The sequence below is a fragment of the Halichoeres trimaculatus genome, unplaced genomic scaffold (assembly GCF_033239565.1).
Source record: "Halichoeres trimaculatus isolate MK-OKI-2021-1 unplaced genomic scaffold, fHalTri1.1 fHalTri1_scaffold_4, whole genome shotgun sequence".
In the NCBI taxonomy this organism is placed as follows: domain Eukaryota; kingdom Metazoa; phylum Chordata; class Actinopteri; order Labriformes; family Labridae; genus Halichoeres; species Halichoeres trimaculatus.
The window spans coordinates 26,720,397-26,735,944 of record NW_027437182.1 but is presented as its reverse complement, the minus strand read 5'-3'; the positions used below and the strand labels follow the sequence as shown (position 1 = coordinate 26,735,944).

Genomic DNA, 15,548 nt, shown 5'->3' with positions numbered 1-15,548 from the left:
TTAAACCTGAATGAACAGTTGTGTACGTAATGTCACTATTTTAAAATGTGATGCACCTGGCTGAAGATAAGAGCTGATAAAGACATCAAATGTGAAAGCAGGCAAATAGAAGCCTACTGATTTTCTGTCCTCTCTATAACCACTCCATTGTCTCTGGTTCTTAGAAAAAAAATAATTGATTGGGTAGGCCTGTGCTTTGATCTTGAATTTAGACAACTTCTTGGTCAAATTTTTAGGTATTCCACAGATTTAATTAGACTGTTAGTAGCCTTTCCCCTCTCTCTAGTTGATATAGGTCTATAATTTAATGTATAACCAACTGAACTCCACTGTGCTCCACTCTCTTAGGAGGGAACCTAATAAACATGTTGATTTAGCATTAGATAACAGTGATCTCCTGAGAAAATCTGCTCTGTTCCCCCGTCTCGTTTTTTTTTTCATTTGATACTGACAGGTTTCATGATTACGTCCATATTAGGCGACTAGCTCGGATCAGAGCAGAGATATGACTCCACCTTCCTCCAGTTGCTCTGAAGGGCTGGGTCACAACAGAGGAAAGATTTAAGCGGAAAGGAAGAGGAAGCGGTGCGGAGAACTTCAGACACGAGTTCAACGACGTTATCAGACTGCTTTCAAGGGTCCCATCGCAGGTTAGTTTTACCTCTCACGCGCTCCTTTTAATCTTGAGTTGATGGTTTTTGTCACGAGCCTGATGCCGACTTAATGAGGCTTTAGATGTGCCAGGTGGGGGCGGTTGGGGGCGCGCGTGCCAACTGTTCACGCAGCTTCATATCTAAATTCAGGTGGAGAAGTTGTGCGTTGTTTTACTGTGTAACCTTTTATTTGGCTTGGATATTTCGTTTTGGGGATTTTGCCGTTTTTGTAATTAAGAAGTGGCGCGTCACCCTTGACCCCGTGTCCGGTGTAGTGTCTAAATGTGTATCCATTGAAAGCGTGTGACTCATTCAGTTTACTCAGGAATTAACTTAGCTGTTGAAGCTACTGATGTTATCTCTCAGGCTCTGCACGCTTCTTATAATCTACACCTGTTCTGCGTACAAAGACTTCATTGACAGCCTGACACCCTCTGCACAGGCACGTTTAAAAGCAAATGGTTACACCAAAGTCTCTTGTTTCTGTCTTTATAAATGTCATTACTGTGTATAGTCTACAAATATTGACAGTTAGTTTGAATGAATGGGCTGCTGCACATCCACTCCCCCCTTTTTGTTCAAGGTAAAACCAACCAAGCTGTTGGACATTGACTTCACTTGACTTATCTGTAACACATGCTTCACTCGTCTCCATCAGTCAAATCAGTGTCTTATTTCATTTCGACACTCAACGAGAAAGCAGAAGCACTCCAAGCCACACCTCATTTATGCAATACACATTGATAGAAACGTGGTGTGAGGCAAGAAAAAAAAAAGATGTCGGTTTTTACCACAATGGAAAGCGTCACTTATGACTAACCTTGTGCATCAGTAAAGTTCTGCACAAGTCATCCAGAAGAGAGTAGTGCCCCTTCTGAGTATTTTGCAGCACCCTCATACCAGCTGGCCTTAATGTTTCCATATCAGATGATGGTTTTCAGTGGAGCATTATGGTCTGTTTACTCTGTGTGGACATATAAACATTAGCAGTCACAAAGGCTGCAGGATTGAGACACAGAACCTCGGGGCCAACTGCCCAGGTCGCAGTATAATGTAAACACTCCATCAACATTTGTGACAGGTAATGCCTAACCACCCTCAGCAACATATTTGCATCTAAAGCAAGAGTAGAGCTGGTTTTGAATGTAATGGTGCAAGCTCAGTCATGTCCTGGATATAACACTGATTCTTTTTAAAACATTTTCTCCTGCAGAAAGCTGCTGCAGCCTGAGGTTTGTGTGTTTGTGCAGCAACTCTGCACACAGTCCTCTCCTGTTAGTCACTGAGCAGTTACAGTGACGTTTGAGTAGTAGGTGTAGCAGGTAAGAGAGAATATAAGTCACACTCTTTCCTCTTACCGCACTTTCCACCCTCATGTGGTGTTTATCTGCAGGGGGCCCTTGTCAAAACACGGTGTCAGAGACTTGGAAACCTGACTCACTACAAGGGGTCACTTAATTGGTGTTTGAAGTTATCTCCCCACACTGTATTTTTTTGACAGCACATAACTGTTGTTATTTACTTAAGAGCTCCATGTGAGTTCAGTTTGTAATGCTGGCTTTAATTACTTATTTTAGTCAATGCATTGAAATATTCCTGTTTAAAACCTTTGACTGCCTCTGATCCAGTGTTTATTTTTGTACGTTAATGCATGAAACATATTACAAACTGATGTTAGCAGCTTCAAGAGATGCAAAATGTTTGCAGGTTATATGCTCCAGATGCCGTGAAAGGTTACTGTTTAGACAGTGTGAGCTCCTCTGGCTGACTTCAAACAGATTACTCACTTGCTGAGAGACAGTTTGTAGTTCATAGTTGAACACTGATGGGTTTTTCTATGGGGTGGAGGAGCTACCATACTTGACAATCTGCATTTTATTGGGTTAAATGATGTAGTGTTATTTGAGGCACATTGACATTTGTGCCGTGCCGCTCTGACACAGTCTACCCTCTGACTAAAAGTTTTATGGCTAACTGAGGGGTTATCCAGTTTTGAGGAAGAGTTGCAAAGTTGTCCATTAACTTGCACACACTCTCCCTGGTTAGAAGCAGAAGTTGGATTGGGCGCGGCCAAAGTTTCATCATGCTTAAACTCCTATAAACTAAAGCAGCAGTAGCTTTTATGCACTGTTGTTTTACCTTTTTTACTCTTCTCAGGCCCAAATTGAGGGACTTTGGTGTGACTTGTAGGAGGTGGTTCAGTGTTCATTGATGTAGGTTGATTCTATTCATAATAACTGCTTTAATTATAATCACATGCCTTACCTTGGCGTTGTTGTAACAACAGTGCAAGAATAAGACTTGAGGATGGTTTAAGCATCAGTGAACACATCAGTGTTCATGTTTGTTTTTCAGATGTCTCCACTGGCAGGTTGTTTATTTTGACCAACATGTATCGAAAACCTTCTCCATATTCAGGCTGTGACTCATTTGTCTGTGTCAGGGAAATTTAGCCAGTATAGATGATCTTTAGACGTTTAACTGCTACCCACTTATCCATACCATCGAGAGATTACCAGGAGGTTGGGGTCAATTAGCTACATTGTTGTTTTAAACATGTCGTATAAGTTTTTGGGGATGTAGACCAAAGGTCACATGTTGAAGAAACACTTGTTGAACAAATTTCACAAAGACAGAGACAGGCAAAACCAGCATTGGTCTATAAATTCTCTCTTTTGTTCTTTTTGATAAATGACATAATTATATTTTAAACAGTTAAATAGATTTAAAGCATTTCTTGAATCTAACAGGTGGCAGTTTTCACCATATTAGCATTCAAGGTATTCCCGGCAGACATGGAGTGTGTCATTCCAGTCATGGTTAAGTCTTATGTAATCCCAACCTGTCCTGTCTGGTCTGTTTTAAACTTGCTCCATTCATCAAGCCCAAGGTTGTTTATGAGTTTTAGCTTGCACTGCAATGAGGCACCTGCACAAAAAAAAAAAGTTTCAGTTGGGGGACATGTATTTTTACAGATCAGTTCATACTCCACAGAGGCCTCTGGCTGCTAGTGAGACATGGAAGAAGCTCATAACTGGATTAACTATTGTAGTGCAAATAGTTCACAACTAACTAGCCAACCTGCAGGGAGCTGATTCACCGAGCTAATTTGGTAGTAGTTTTTGGAAATATTTTCTAAAAAATCAGGGTGTGACAGTACTTGTCAAAATATATATATAAAAAAAAGGTAATACCTTTAATTTAATTTTTTCATTTGACAGGTTTAATTAATTAATTAATTAATTAATTAATTCAATGTACTTATTTATTTAATGTATTTATTTATTTATTTGTTATTTTTATTCATGTATTTATTTATTTTATGTATTTTTTTTTCTTTTTTCTTTTTTTTCATTTTTTTTTTTTTTTTTTTTTGGGGGGGGGGGGGGGGTCAAATTTGTATTAATACATCACTATAAAATGTCAAAGTAACTGTTACAGATAAATTATCTTTTTTCCTCTTGTTGTGAAGAAACAAAGTTACAAGTTAAGCCCATTGATGTCAAGTTAAAAGTAAATATTCACCAAAGTTAACTACTTGCTAAGTCAACTTTGACCTACATTGATTTTTATGGATGATAACTTGTGCCAGAAATAATTTCTGTGATATCATGGCTTAATTTATGCCAAGTTCTGCATCTCAATACTCAAGTCTATGCTCCTTTTGACTTGACTGTGTCCCCATTTTTTTCCCTTGGTACTTAAATTGACATCGGCTTTTTCACGATGGGCTGGGATGGCTTTGTGTACCAAGCTAAATCCAAAGTGGTGGAATACAATCAGTTGATTGTCATATTTTGTGTAAAACTCAGGTGGGACTTGTGATTTATAGATCCTCTCCTAAAAGAGGCCACCAAACCAGTTTTCTGTCCCCTCGTATCAGCTTCACCTTTTGAGCTGCACTTGTTTCGAGGCGCATAAGGAGGCAGACCTCCATTGTTGTCCGTGGAAAGCTCATGAAATCTGAGTCATTGGTGGTTGAGACCTTCAGAGGTGACAGAAAAGAAGGGAGGGGCATGAAGAGAATGGGACCAGTGTTGAAATGCAGGTAGGGGTGATACCAATCCCCCACCTCCAGCTTCACACCCACTCTCACCCACACTCACCCAAACAAAGAAAGAACGGCGGTGTAAACACGTCAGCCTCTGGGCCGGTTCTGCTGCATTCCTGTGCTGGAGGGGGTAGTAACAGTTATTACTGCTGAGGCAAGTGGATTTCAAGGTCTTTTTCTTTCTTGATGGGGTTTTGAAATGGGTGCAATGTGATTAGTCTGCATTTCATTCAGTCATCTGTGTTGATTTATGGCATTCCATTAAGTCCATTATTTGTTAAGCACTCAGTGTTTTCTCAATTAGAAAGTAGGTTCATATGAAAGTGTCCTAATGGCTACAAAATAACGTAATGCAGTTTAAAACTTGTTGAATTCTTGGCCTGTAATACAAGTTTTAGTAATAAACAATAGGATTTTAATATAAGCCCTGTTACATAAAGCACAAAGTGTCCCTCTTTTTTTGGTTAACCAAAATGTGAGAGACCTAATACAGATATTTTAATTATAATATGAATATTTATCACAATTGTTAAGTATCCAGGCTATGAAATAAACCCCTATGTGAACTCTTGAAAAATTATTCTTTATTTAAACTTAAATGACTCATTAATAGTTTTAACAAATAATTGTAGTGGTACTAAACAAATAGTGATTCAAAAATGTAAAACCTGCACAGAAAAAAAAAAAAAAAAAAATCAAATAATCTTGCTGCTAAATTCATCAATGATTTTTTTTAAAATCTGAATACACCTTTTTGATGACTCAGAAGTTCAGATCTTTTAATGACAGAGCAAAGAATTTGATAACGCACCACATTTTACGTGTTGTTTTAAGATCGACACGTTCAGTTTGACGTCGGCTCTCTGCTACAACCTGACGAGGCCTTTTACAGTTCATAGCAGGCTATGTTTAAGTGCGCTGATGATGGAAAACGTATTTTTCAAATGGAAACAGAAAAAAAAAAAAATGTTTCCATTTGAACGATACGTCACAGAGCATACCAACACATTAGTGGGGCTTGCCTGATTGATCAAGGTTAATTAGTTTCTACTTAGAGGTCTCTCGGGGTGATGAGCTGCAGAACAAGTTTTGGTCAGATTAAGTTGTTGAAGTATGGCATGAAACGTGCCCGTGTTTGAACTCAGCTCGTTTTAATCTCAGTTTTGTATCATGAGACAGAGTTACGTCAGGTGCATCTTGACTGAGGAGACCTGGAGCTTCAGGTGACTGGGCTGTCCTCAGGGACCGGATGAGCATGCCAACTATTGTTTTTTTCCTCATGACTGAGTTTGTCATCTGTTTGGCTTGATTGGAATTTGTTCTGTTTTTCTTTTAGAACTTGAGAGTAGTATTCATTTTACTAAGCTGATGTTACTTAGTCAAGCTTGGCATCTCCTTGGCATGGCCTTGAAGATTGATGGTGCTGCTTTTCAAGACTGTCTTTACACTTAGGCCCCGTTTACACGACGCCGAAAACGGTCGATTCCGCAAACATTTCGTTGCGTTTTGGCCTTCCGTTTAGACGAGACCACGTTGCGTTTTCAGTGAAAACGCAAACTTTTGAAAACGCTCCCCAGAGTGGAAAGATCTGAATCCGCTCCTCCATCCAGCTTCGTGTAAACACAGAGCGGAGCGTCTCAGGGTGAAACGCTGACGTCACCGCATGCGCACTCGCAGTTTCAGGGGAAGGCTCCGCGCTCAGCCACATTTCCAGTTGAGCCAGTAGTTGGCGGTAATGCGCGTTATGGTTGGATTGCCGACCGTCTCACACAACAAAACGGCAGAAAAAGAAAGAACAGAAGAGGAGACTTCTCCTCCTGGAGTCGTATGAACGCGGATCGTTTTCACGCCGTCCTCATGTAAACGCAGGTGGCTTTTGAAAACGCAAAGGAAGAATCGTTGCGGGAGTCTCCGTGTAAACGGGGCCTTAAAAGGTCAACACAGGAAGAGACTATAACAATCATTTCCTTGCTAAATTACAGACTGACAAATAAAGCGTAACAATTTTATTCAGAATGTATTAAAGTCTCTGGTCTAGAGCCATAACAAGACAAATTGAAATAGGTCATCGGTCTAATCTTTCGCTGCTGATGACGTTTTCCTGATTGCTGATATTTCATAATAAGCTGAGCTGTTCTTTCTTATCGCTGTGACAAACAACAGAAGGTTTTTGAACATGGGACAGCCTGACCTGAGATTGGTTCAGTGACGAGGCCTTGGCAGCAAAGATGGACTCCTCACAGCAGTGTGCGATGTCCTCAGTGAGACTTGGTGATAACTGCATCGATACATCAGCCATTAATGCTCAAAGAAGCAACATTCAGAGTTTAGAGATTTGATTTAGCAGTAAATTGTTTCACATTGAGTCAGATTAGTGTCAAGCACAACTGAATCCCCATTGTGTGGTGAAAGTGTGAAGATCCACATCTTGTGCATTGCATTGTGAGGTGGAGCTGTGTGGTTAGTTGATTTAAAGTTTACGGGCAGATGCTCTTAGTTTGGCTCTGTGCCCAGGAAACAGGTGTATCAACAAACTTTGTCTGGTCTCTGGAATTTACAAATGTTCACCTCACACACTCTTTTCGTGTTTGGAAATCCTTTTAACCATCAGTTATTTTATATATTAGCATTTGGTACATGCAGGGACTTAACCTCAATGAGGTATCATGATGAGGGCTTTTGTTTATTTAGGTTTTTAGTTTCTTTTATGACTTTTAATGGTGAACACATTTCAGGACTCACCCATAGCAGTCATTTTCATCCTTTCCATCTTTGTCTCGTTGTGTATTTGTCAAAGCTAAACATAAAAGGGCCATTGGTTTCACAGGATGAAATAACTGTCATATTTGAGATGGCTTTGTCAGCAGCTTTACTATACCGTGATCTATTTCATCGTTGGGCGTGTTTCGGTATGTGGAGGATGGACTAAAATGCACGTGTGCTGCCATCACCACTCCTGAGGAAGTGACAAGTAAAACTAGCCCAGTCGATCTGATAGAGTAACACTGAGGAGATTTTTAACATGACGTCACCTGTTTAGAGCTGCATTCATTTTTAATACTATCAAGCAAGAAAGAATAGAATCCATTTACTTTGACCGGCATGCTGTTGAGCTTGTTTTATGTCTGAAGAAGTCAGGCTGCTTGTAGACTGAGTGCCTGAGTCTTGTGCAGAAATAATTTGTCTGATTCAGAAACAGAAAAAAATATTTCTTAATAAATGACTTAGGTAGTTATAGGGTTTCACTTCCTGTTCTCCTGTCCATTATTTCCTGTTGTGAATATTTTTATTCTCTTGTAAACTCAAATGAACAGTGGGTTGAAAATGAAACTGCACATGTTGATCAGATCAGAGTAAGTGAATTCTTACCAAGTGGAGCAAAGCTTTCATACCAAACACACATGGATGCATTATAAGCACCGTAACATGAGTCATTCGTGAGTCTTTCAGTGGCGGCAATTATATTTGCCTGCCATTAGGTTAACTCGCGAACCCTTTGTAAACATTAATGTTTATGACTGTTTATGATGCCTCCAGCTTTTGGGAAATTATAATTTTGTTCCTGTTAGCTATCAATATTTGCGCTGCTAAAGCTGCCAGTAAACTGGACATATACTGAGATGGGGAATTCCCAAAGCAGAGATTGAATTAAAGCAGAAAGGGAATATTATGATAATATTAGTGTATGAGAAATAATGGCAAAGTGAAAGCTTAAACACAACATACCAACTTCTGACCTGTTTGAATTATTTTAGTAATGGTATTGATTGTCCCTGAACAAACAGAGAGAAATGGAAGCTGGTTTTGGTTCATCGGTGTCGGCCGGGTAGAGAGGCAATAAATGCGTAACAATGGCCCCCTTCATGACAACAGAGTGTCTACTGATTTCTCGCCCCCTGCTTGTGAATAATATTATCTGCCCACCCCTGACTGAAAACAGGGCAGCCCCACAGTTGTGTGTGTGTTTCTATGTGCATGTGTGTCTCAGTAGCTTGAGGGTGTGGCCAGGAGAGTCAAAAAAAGGAGAAACTTTGACTTGTTTCAGTCAGGGCAGCAGCTACAAAGAGGCAAGCGGCGTCTTCCTTTCAGGAGTTTGTTGGTGAGGGTTTAAATAGAGGCCATCTCACTCTCACCCCAGTCGCCTGCGCTCGCTGCCACACAGCGCTCACCCTGCTCTTTCTCCTCCCCTCCCTCTCCTTCTGTGAGCCAGTTATTCATCCACTGTGTGAGTCAGGGAGGGTGGGGATTTGGAAGACTTCTGTACCAGTCACACTTTGTCAGTTTACTTTCTCATTCCCCCCTTTCTCTCTCTCTCTCTCTCTCTCTTTCTCCCTCTTTCTCTGCTCTGCTCTTTTCTCTTTCTGCTGCTGCCACAGCCTGCCTGCCTGCTTGCCTGCCCTGTAGTCCGTGGGAAGACTTTGCCAAGTTGGGAAGGAGGAATCCACCTTGGCTTTTGATGATCTAAGAGGGAAATTCTTGTCTTGACAAGGTAAGTTGCTCAAGGTTATGCTGACGGTGGACAAACTTGTGAGCGGTCCGTTTGTCACATTTTTTTTCCGTTTGTCCTCAGGGAGAGTTTCTGTTCACTTGGTGTTTTAAGGTTTCTGTGTTTTCTGTTAATGGAGGGTTCTGCACTGTTTGTTGGACTTATATGGGTTCCTGGTTTCTCCTGAATTTTGTTCATCATTAACTCCTACCTCGTGAGTGTGAGCTCCCTTTTTCCATCTTATGATTCATTGACATAGCCCTCATAGGAAATGTTCCCCTCCCTTTCCACTTTTTTTTTTTTATCTCTGTGGTGGATGTTAACCAGACACCTCTTTGTCAGAGTTTCCTTCAGTTGAATGAGTGGCTCTGGCTGTGTGTTTTGGTAGAAATGGTGAAAACCTTAACTTTGGTTGAACTGATGCACACACAGGACAGGATTTGTAGATCATTTCTCTTGAGAGGGGAGACCGGTGTTTTAGGCAGTCATGTGTGCAGCTTGATTGTTTCACTTGGTCATGGGAATATCACAGCAGCACACACTTTGAACCCCTCACACAGTTATGAGGAAGTTCTTGTCCTCTTGTGGAATTACTGTTAGTATTACAGCTAAAGCTGAACAACAAGGGCCACAGAGACACTAAGTTTAGCAAAGGTAGTTCACACCACTTCCTGTCTAAATCATGTGCTAATGCATAAGCCTTTGAATTCTTTGAGATTAAAAGCAGAAAAGGGTGATATTACAACAGAGGTCTCTGATAAATATGTGAAACTAGATGCAAAAAGCAGCACTGGTGTATCAAAGCAGTGAAGCAGTACAGTGATGTTGTCGGCTAGTTTGTGAATCATTTTTTTCCTGCAGGTCAGTGTTGAAGTTTGACTAAACTGGAACGGATGGGATTCATTTTCTTTTCTCTGTGCACTTCTACCTGTATCTGGGACTGAGGACGAACAAATGAATTGTTTCTTTTCTTCTTTGTTATGTCATAGTCATAAGAATACCATTCGAGCTTGCACAGTCAGTCTTATTATTACTCAGTCTTCCAAAGTATCCCACCAAACTGGGTCACATGCTGCAAACTCTCAAATCAGTTTGAACATGAAAACTTGGAGGTGCAGAGGACCTTTGTTCTGTATTTTTGGATTTGTGAATAATCACCTAGTGCAGCTTATCTGTGTATTTCAAATATTACGTGAACTCAAAAAGCAGCTCTTGGTTTCCAAAAGAAAAAAGAATCAATGAAGTTTTGGAAGTTGTTTTGCAATGCCAAATAATTGTGAATTTGATACAGAGAATGAACTTCAATTTTTCCCTCAAACTAAATTGAAGCCATGTGATGCCACCACACAATACAAGCTCACTGTGTTACCATAACCAAGGTATGACCACTAACATGATTAGGTGATCTTTAACTGTTCAGCATTTTTCCTCAGAACAAGAGAGACCCTTCACCACAATCATGATGATACCAATGATACAAACTCCTCATCAGCTGTTCATAAACTACAACAGCTTTTTGCGTAAGAGCTCTTTGTAGTGTTTTGTGTCTGATCTGTTATGAAACTCCACCATTCTCTCTCTGGGTGATAACACTGGGGCTGGCAAGAGGACAAAGCTCCAATTAAAGATTTTATTATTACATTGTGTTCTTTTTCATCCGAGGAAGTTAGTCAGTGGTGCCAAGTGCAGCGGTCACAAATTGGTGAGAAATGTTGAACTCAGTCACCTGATAGTTTAACAAGGAGACCGACCAGGAGAGAAGTGTTGACATAACTTTGTGGTTAACAATTGAAGAACTCAGAGCTGAGATGAGAGAACTGCAGGGGGTGTCTGCCGCTGAGGGAGGAATGTCTCCATTGTTAGACTGAACAGTTGTCACCTGCACTGTTAGGAAATCATTTGAACAAACGGAGAAAAAAAAATTAACAAGAGTGGTGAGTTTCTTCTGCTAAAATCAAATATGAAGGGGATTAACATGATCAGAAGAGGATCATTGTGTTGTCTGATTATGACTCAAACTCTATGGGTCATTATCAGTGTTCTCATAGCATGTAAAAAAATGATTATGTGATACTACATGACACACTTAAAGTGATGGAGAAATAATGTGAATGTGTGGGTAATTCAGCTCAAGGTCTGCAAAAAGCAAATCATTGACTTGCACTGGAAATGTCTTACACTGAAGTCCTTTCTTTTGTTTATCTTAAGCAACACCTGAGGCATGTCACGCCCTGCCCTCCATTCCTCTGCATGAAATTATTAGCTTCTAATTATATTGGCTTAAGGAGGGCCGTTCTTAAGTCCTGAGGCGGTGAAAACTCACAGCACACCAAACAATAGCTGCCTCTCTAGGTCCAGTATTGTGTGTGGAGACCGCACCCTGTGTGTCCTCTACTTTGTCAATACACTTTGCAGATTACACTTGATACGAAGGCTTTTGTGAACTGAGCAAGAGAATAGAGACTTTCTTGTGTGCATGTTACAGACTTTGGCACTTTTCTTTGATGAAACACTTCAAACATTATTTGTGGAAAATTTTAAGTTTGTAGTGGCAGTTTTCCAAAAGACATGGCTGCTACACGTGTGTGTGTACACGTGTTGTTTGATCTGACTTAAGACATAACTGTTACAACAGTGCGCTTTGTGTTTTCTGTTAACGGATCAGCTTTCCATTTTTGAGTCGACAGGGTATTTTTATTAATATTTATTTATTCATTCAAGACAAGCACTTTGGGTGTGACGTTAAACAAGAAGAATGCTCCCACAGTCTTGGATGAGGGTTGTCCGTTGTACCTCCTCTCTAATATCAGGCCATATCTGATAAGTGGTTGGAGCTTGACGCAAAGCATCTTGGGATTTTTGGTGGGAGTGTTTGTTTGCTCTCTCATTCTAATTGCATTTCAGTGCTGCTGAATAAGGAAGTCCCAGCTGCTCCTCCTCTGGATCACCAGAGAGACTTCAGCGATGAATGAGACATTTGTATTTTTTTTCTTCGCTCCAAATATTCCTGGTATCTGTTCCTGAAGGAGGAGACCAATTAATTCTGTTTCTATTGTTTCTGCTTTAGGGAAGCATCAGTCTTTAGGAAATCTACTTTTCACACAGCTAAATAGACTGAGTTGTATATTCAGCAAAAACTGGCAAAAGACTTGTTTTCTTGTATCGGGTAAAGTCATTGAGTTACTGTCATGGGATTGGTGAAAAAGTTTGCTGCTGTTTGCTTCTCATGAAGTCATTCTAACTTTAAGCTTGTTTGTATTTTTTGCAGATATTTGGTTTATAACGACACAAGATGGCAAACGTGCTCCTGGAGATTAAAGAGATTGGCTCTCATGCCGTGGATATCTATGACTACCTCTTGGCAGGACTTGGTAGGTGACACACCTGACCCCTTACTAATAAAACACCCTGTGCTTATACTGTCTGCGTAATCTGGCCTCTCAATCTTGTGCCGCAGATCCTCGGTTGAAGGACTATCCACTGATGCAGAGTCCTATTCCTATGACTGCAATACTGCTGTGCTACCTTTTCTTTGTACTGTATCTTGGACCTTCCATAATGGCCAAACGCAAGCCCTTTCAGCTGAAGGAGGCCATGATAGTGTACAACTTTTTGCTTGTGGCACTGTCGATATTCATAGTCTATGAAGTAAGTTTGAATCAGATTTGTAACACATATGATTTACATTTCAGCTCTTAAAGTAGGCATGGCTCAATTAGTGTAGCAATCGATGCTCAAATATAATATTTAAACAAGTACTTGCGTGTTTTTTTTGTTCATTAGTTTTTGATGTCTGGATGGGCCACAACATATACTTGGCGATGTGACGCGGTGGATACATCCGATAGTCCTCAGGCACTTCGAGTAAGTTACCAGCCCTGATTATCTTGGAAAGAGGCTGAGTTTATTTACGTTGTTTTTGTTGGAAACCATAGATTTGCTTTAAACTCAACCCAAGTCTTGATTCTTCCCAGATGGTTCAAGTGGCCTGGTTGTTCTGGTTCTCCAAGATCATTGAGCTCATGGACACAGTATGTTCATTTTATTTTACAGGATGTTCTTCTTGTTCAGTTTTGGCCATCACAGTTTGCTTTATGTGATTCTTGCCCTCTGTTTGTCAGATCTTCTTTGTGCTGAGGAAAAAGGACGGCCAGATAACATTCCTGCACATCTTCCACCACTCCTTCATGCCCTGGACCTGGTGGTGGGGAGTTGGCTTTGCTCCTGGTAAGTTGAGTCACACCTCTACAAAGAGTTGGAAAATGGAGTGATGATAGCACGGGCCAGGGTTGATGTTATAACCTCATGATGCCAACTAAACACGACAAGTGCAAACAGCAACATTGTTCCTTTTTGCTGCAATTATTGCAGCTTAAAAACAGGATTTGGTGCTGACTAAGGAATGAATTTTTAAGTTTCTGATCATTGAGTCGCTTTTTAACGTCCTCAGTGATCTGTACAACCCATTCCAATGTGATGCCCATCCCAATAACACATAGCAAAAAAAGGACAGAGATGATGAGGGGAAAAGCAGACAAGGAAATTACGTACCGTCTCAAGGGACTCGAAATAGTTATTTATAAGTTGTTTAGTGTAAGCAACCTGTAAAGCGCTTAAATCTGTGTGGTCATGAGAAAAGAACCAGCTTAGCTTCTAAGTAATGTGGCTGTAAAGCTCTCAGACATTTTTTTCTTGTAATTGACTCTGATCTGATACTGCTTGACATCTGTGTTGACTTCCTCAGGTGGGATGGGATCTTTCCATGCTATGGTAAACTCCACCGTCCACGTTATCATGTATTTCTACTACGGCCTTGCTGCTGCTGGACCACGCTTCCACAAGTTCTTGTGGTGGAAGAAATACATGACAGCAATTCAGCTGGTAAATACGCCCATATCATGCATTTTTCCTGGTTTATTTTGATACTTATAGGTTGTGCTGATGATTTAAAGATCAGGGTAGTCCACCGTAGATGGACTTGTTCAGGCTCTGCTCATTTCTCATCAGTTTTTTAAACTGGCCATTTTAAGCATCTCTGTTTAAAGCAGCATGATGCAAATTCCTCTGCAACTATTTATAGAAAGAATTGGCTGACGTCATTTTTTTCCACCAGATCCAGTTTGTGCTGGTTTCCGTCCATGCTACCCAGTATTACTTCATGGACAGCTGCGACTACCAGTTCCCCGTCATCATCCACCTCGTCTGGATTTACGGGACCTTCTTCTTCTTGCTCTTCTCCAATTTCTGGATCCAAGCTTACGTAAAGGGTAAGAGGCTGCCTAAAAAGGACACTAAACCCATTCAGAACGGCACAGCTGTCTACACCAACGGCAAACTCCATGAGAACGGCAGCAACCATGGAGCCACAAACGGCACCAGCAATGGCTCCACTCGCCACGAGAACGGCAGCACTCACATGGGAAAGATGAAGAAGGCCTAGGACATCTGGAAAGAAACACCCAACAAGTATGACCTGGTGGAGCTGTCTAAACTACTACCCATTCCAAAGATAATTTTGGCTGTGTTTCTTTTCCTGGTCCTTAGTTTTGTAAGCAGAACATGGGGAAATGACGTGGTCAATGATTTCCACAGTTGGGGGTCACACATTTGGTTTGTTTGTTTGTTTGTTTCTATTAGTTGGAGAACCATCTGCAGAACACAATGTATGAAGAGAAGATGTTATGCCCTAAATGTTATCTTCACTGAAGTTGCACACAAACTTGTATTTCAGTATACATCAAATATTATACTTATTTGAGCCCGTGTCCCTTTGACCCCCTTGTGGACAGATGACTGTACAGTTTCTATCAATCTTGAAAATACTTTTTGTAAATAGTTTTTCCAGCAAACAACTAATTGTATTGGTATGCTTTGGATTTTAATTTTGTTCACTTGTATTTAAAAAAAAATGCCAATAAATTCAATTTTTAAATTATGTTGTACATTTGTTTTTGTAATTTCAGTTTTTTAGCAAATACTCACTCTGTGTGGGTCAGGTGTGAAGAAAAGTGTCACTTTACAAACACTTGTCATTGAGCTGTGTTGCAACAAAAGAGGGAAAGTATTTGCATTGCTTGCTTTTGCTTCATGTCTTTGTCATCCCAAGTATGTGGAGCAGTAGGGGGTAAACAAGAGCCCCATTATGCTTTGTTGAAAAAAATTCATCGTAAGAGGCAGGGAGAACGCACCCTGCAGACTGGATCTACACCCACAAGACTCCTTTATCAGCCCTGGTTCATCAGGGTCAAAAATGAGGTGACATGCTACTGTTTCGTTCTTGGTTTGTAACATCCGTTCAGTCTGGTGATTTTTGAAAGCCACACAAACTCCTGATGAGCATAAAACTGAAACTGTTTTT

The 15,548-nt window shown here is 40.5% G+C and overlaps 1 protein-coding gene across 5 annotated transcripts; it reads left to right on the top strand.

The window, feature by feature from the left end:
• Nucleotides 1-503: 503 nt before the first annotated feature.
• Nucleotides 504-15,125, top strand: elovl1b (ELOVL fatty acid elongase 1b). Of its 5 annotated transcripts, XM_074668473.1 has the most exons (10): nucleotides 520-650; nucleotides 1,867-1,975; nucleotides 9,081-9,193; nucleotides 12,459-12,561; nucleotides 12,648-12,838; nucleotides 12,974-13,054; nucleotides 13,165-13,221; nucleotides 13,312-13,417; nucleotides 13,935-14,071; nucleotides 14,304-15,125. In XM_074668473.1, exons 4-10 carry the CDS (start codon nucleotides 12,483-12,485, stop codon nucleotides 14,628-14,630), a joined length of 978 nt encoding a protein of 325 aa, XP_074524574.1. In that variant the 5' UTR covers nucleotides 520-650; nucleotides 1,867-1,975; nucleotides 9,081-9,193; nucleotides 12,459-12,482; the 3' UTR covers nucleotides 14,631-15,125. The 5 variants fall into 5 exon arrangements, with proteins under 5 accessions (XP_074524575.1, XP_074524574.1, XP_074524577.1 ...); XM_074668474.1 differs by lacking the exon at nucleotides 1,867-1,975 and having other exon boundaries at nucleotides 504-650; XM_074668475.1 differs by lacking the exons at nucleotides 520-650; nucleotides 1,867-1,975 and adding an exon at nucleotides 8,774-8,929.
• Nucleotides 15,126-15,548: the final 423 nt, after the last annotated feature.

Coding starts and splice junctions, on each gene's coding strand:
- elovl1b (XM_074668474.1), top strand. CDS start 12,483: ATGGCAAACGTGCTCCTGGAGATTAAAGAGATTGGCTCTCATGCCGTG. Junction 13,055..13,164: donor ATAGTCCTCAGGCACTTCGA/GTAAGTTACCAG, acceptor GATTCTTCCCAG/ATGGTTCAAGTGGCCTGGTT. Junction 14,072..14,303: donor ACATGACAGCAATTCAGCTG/GTAAATACGCCC, acceptor TTTTTCCACCAG/ATCCAGTTTGTGCTGGTTTC.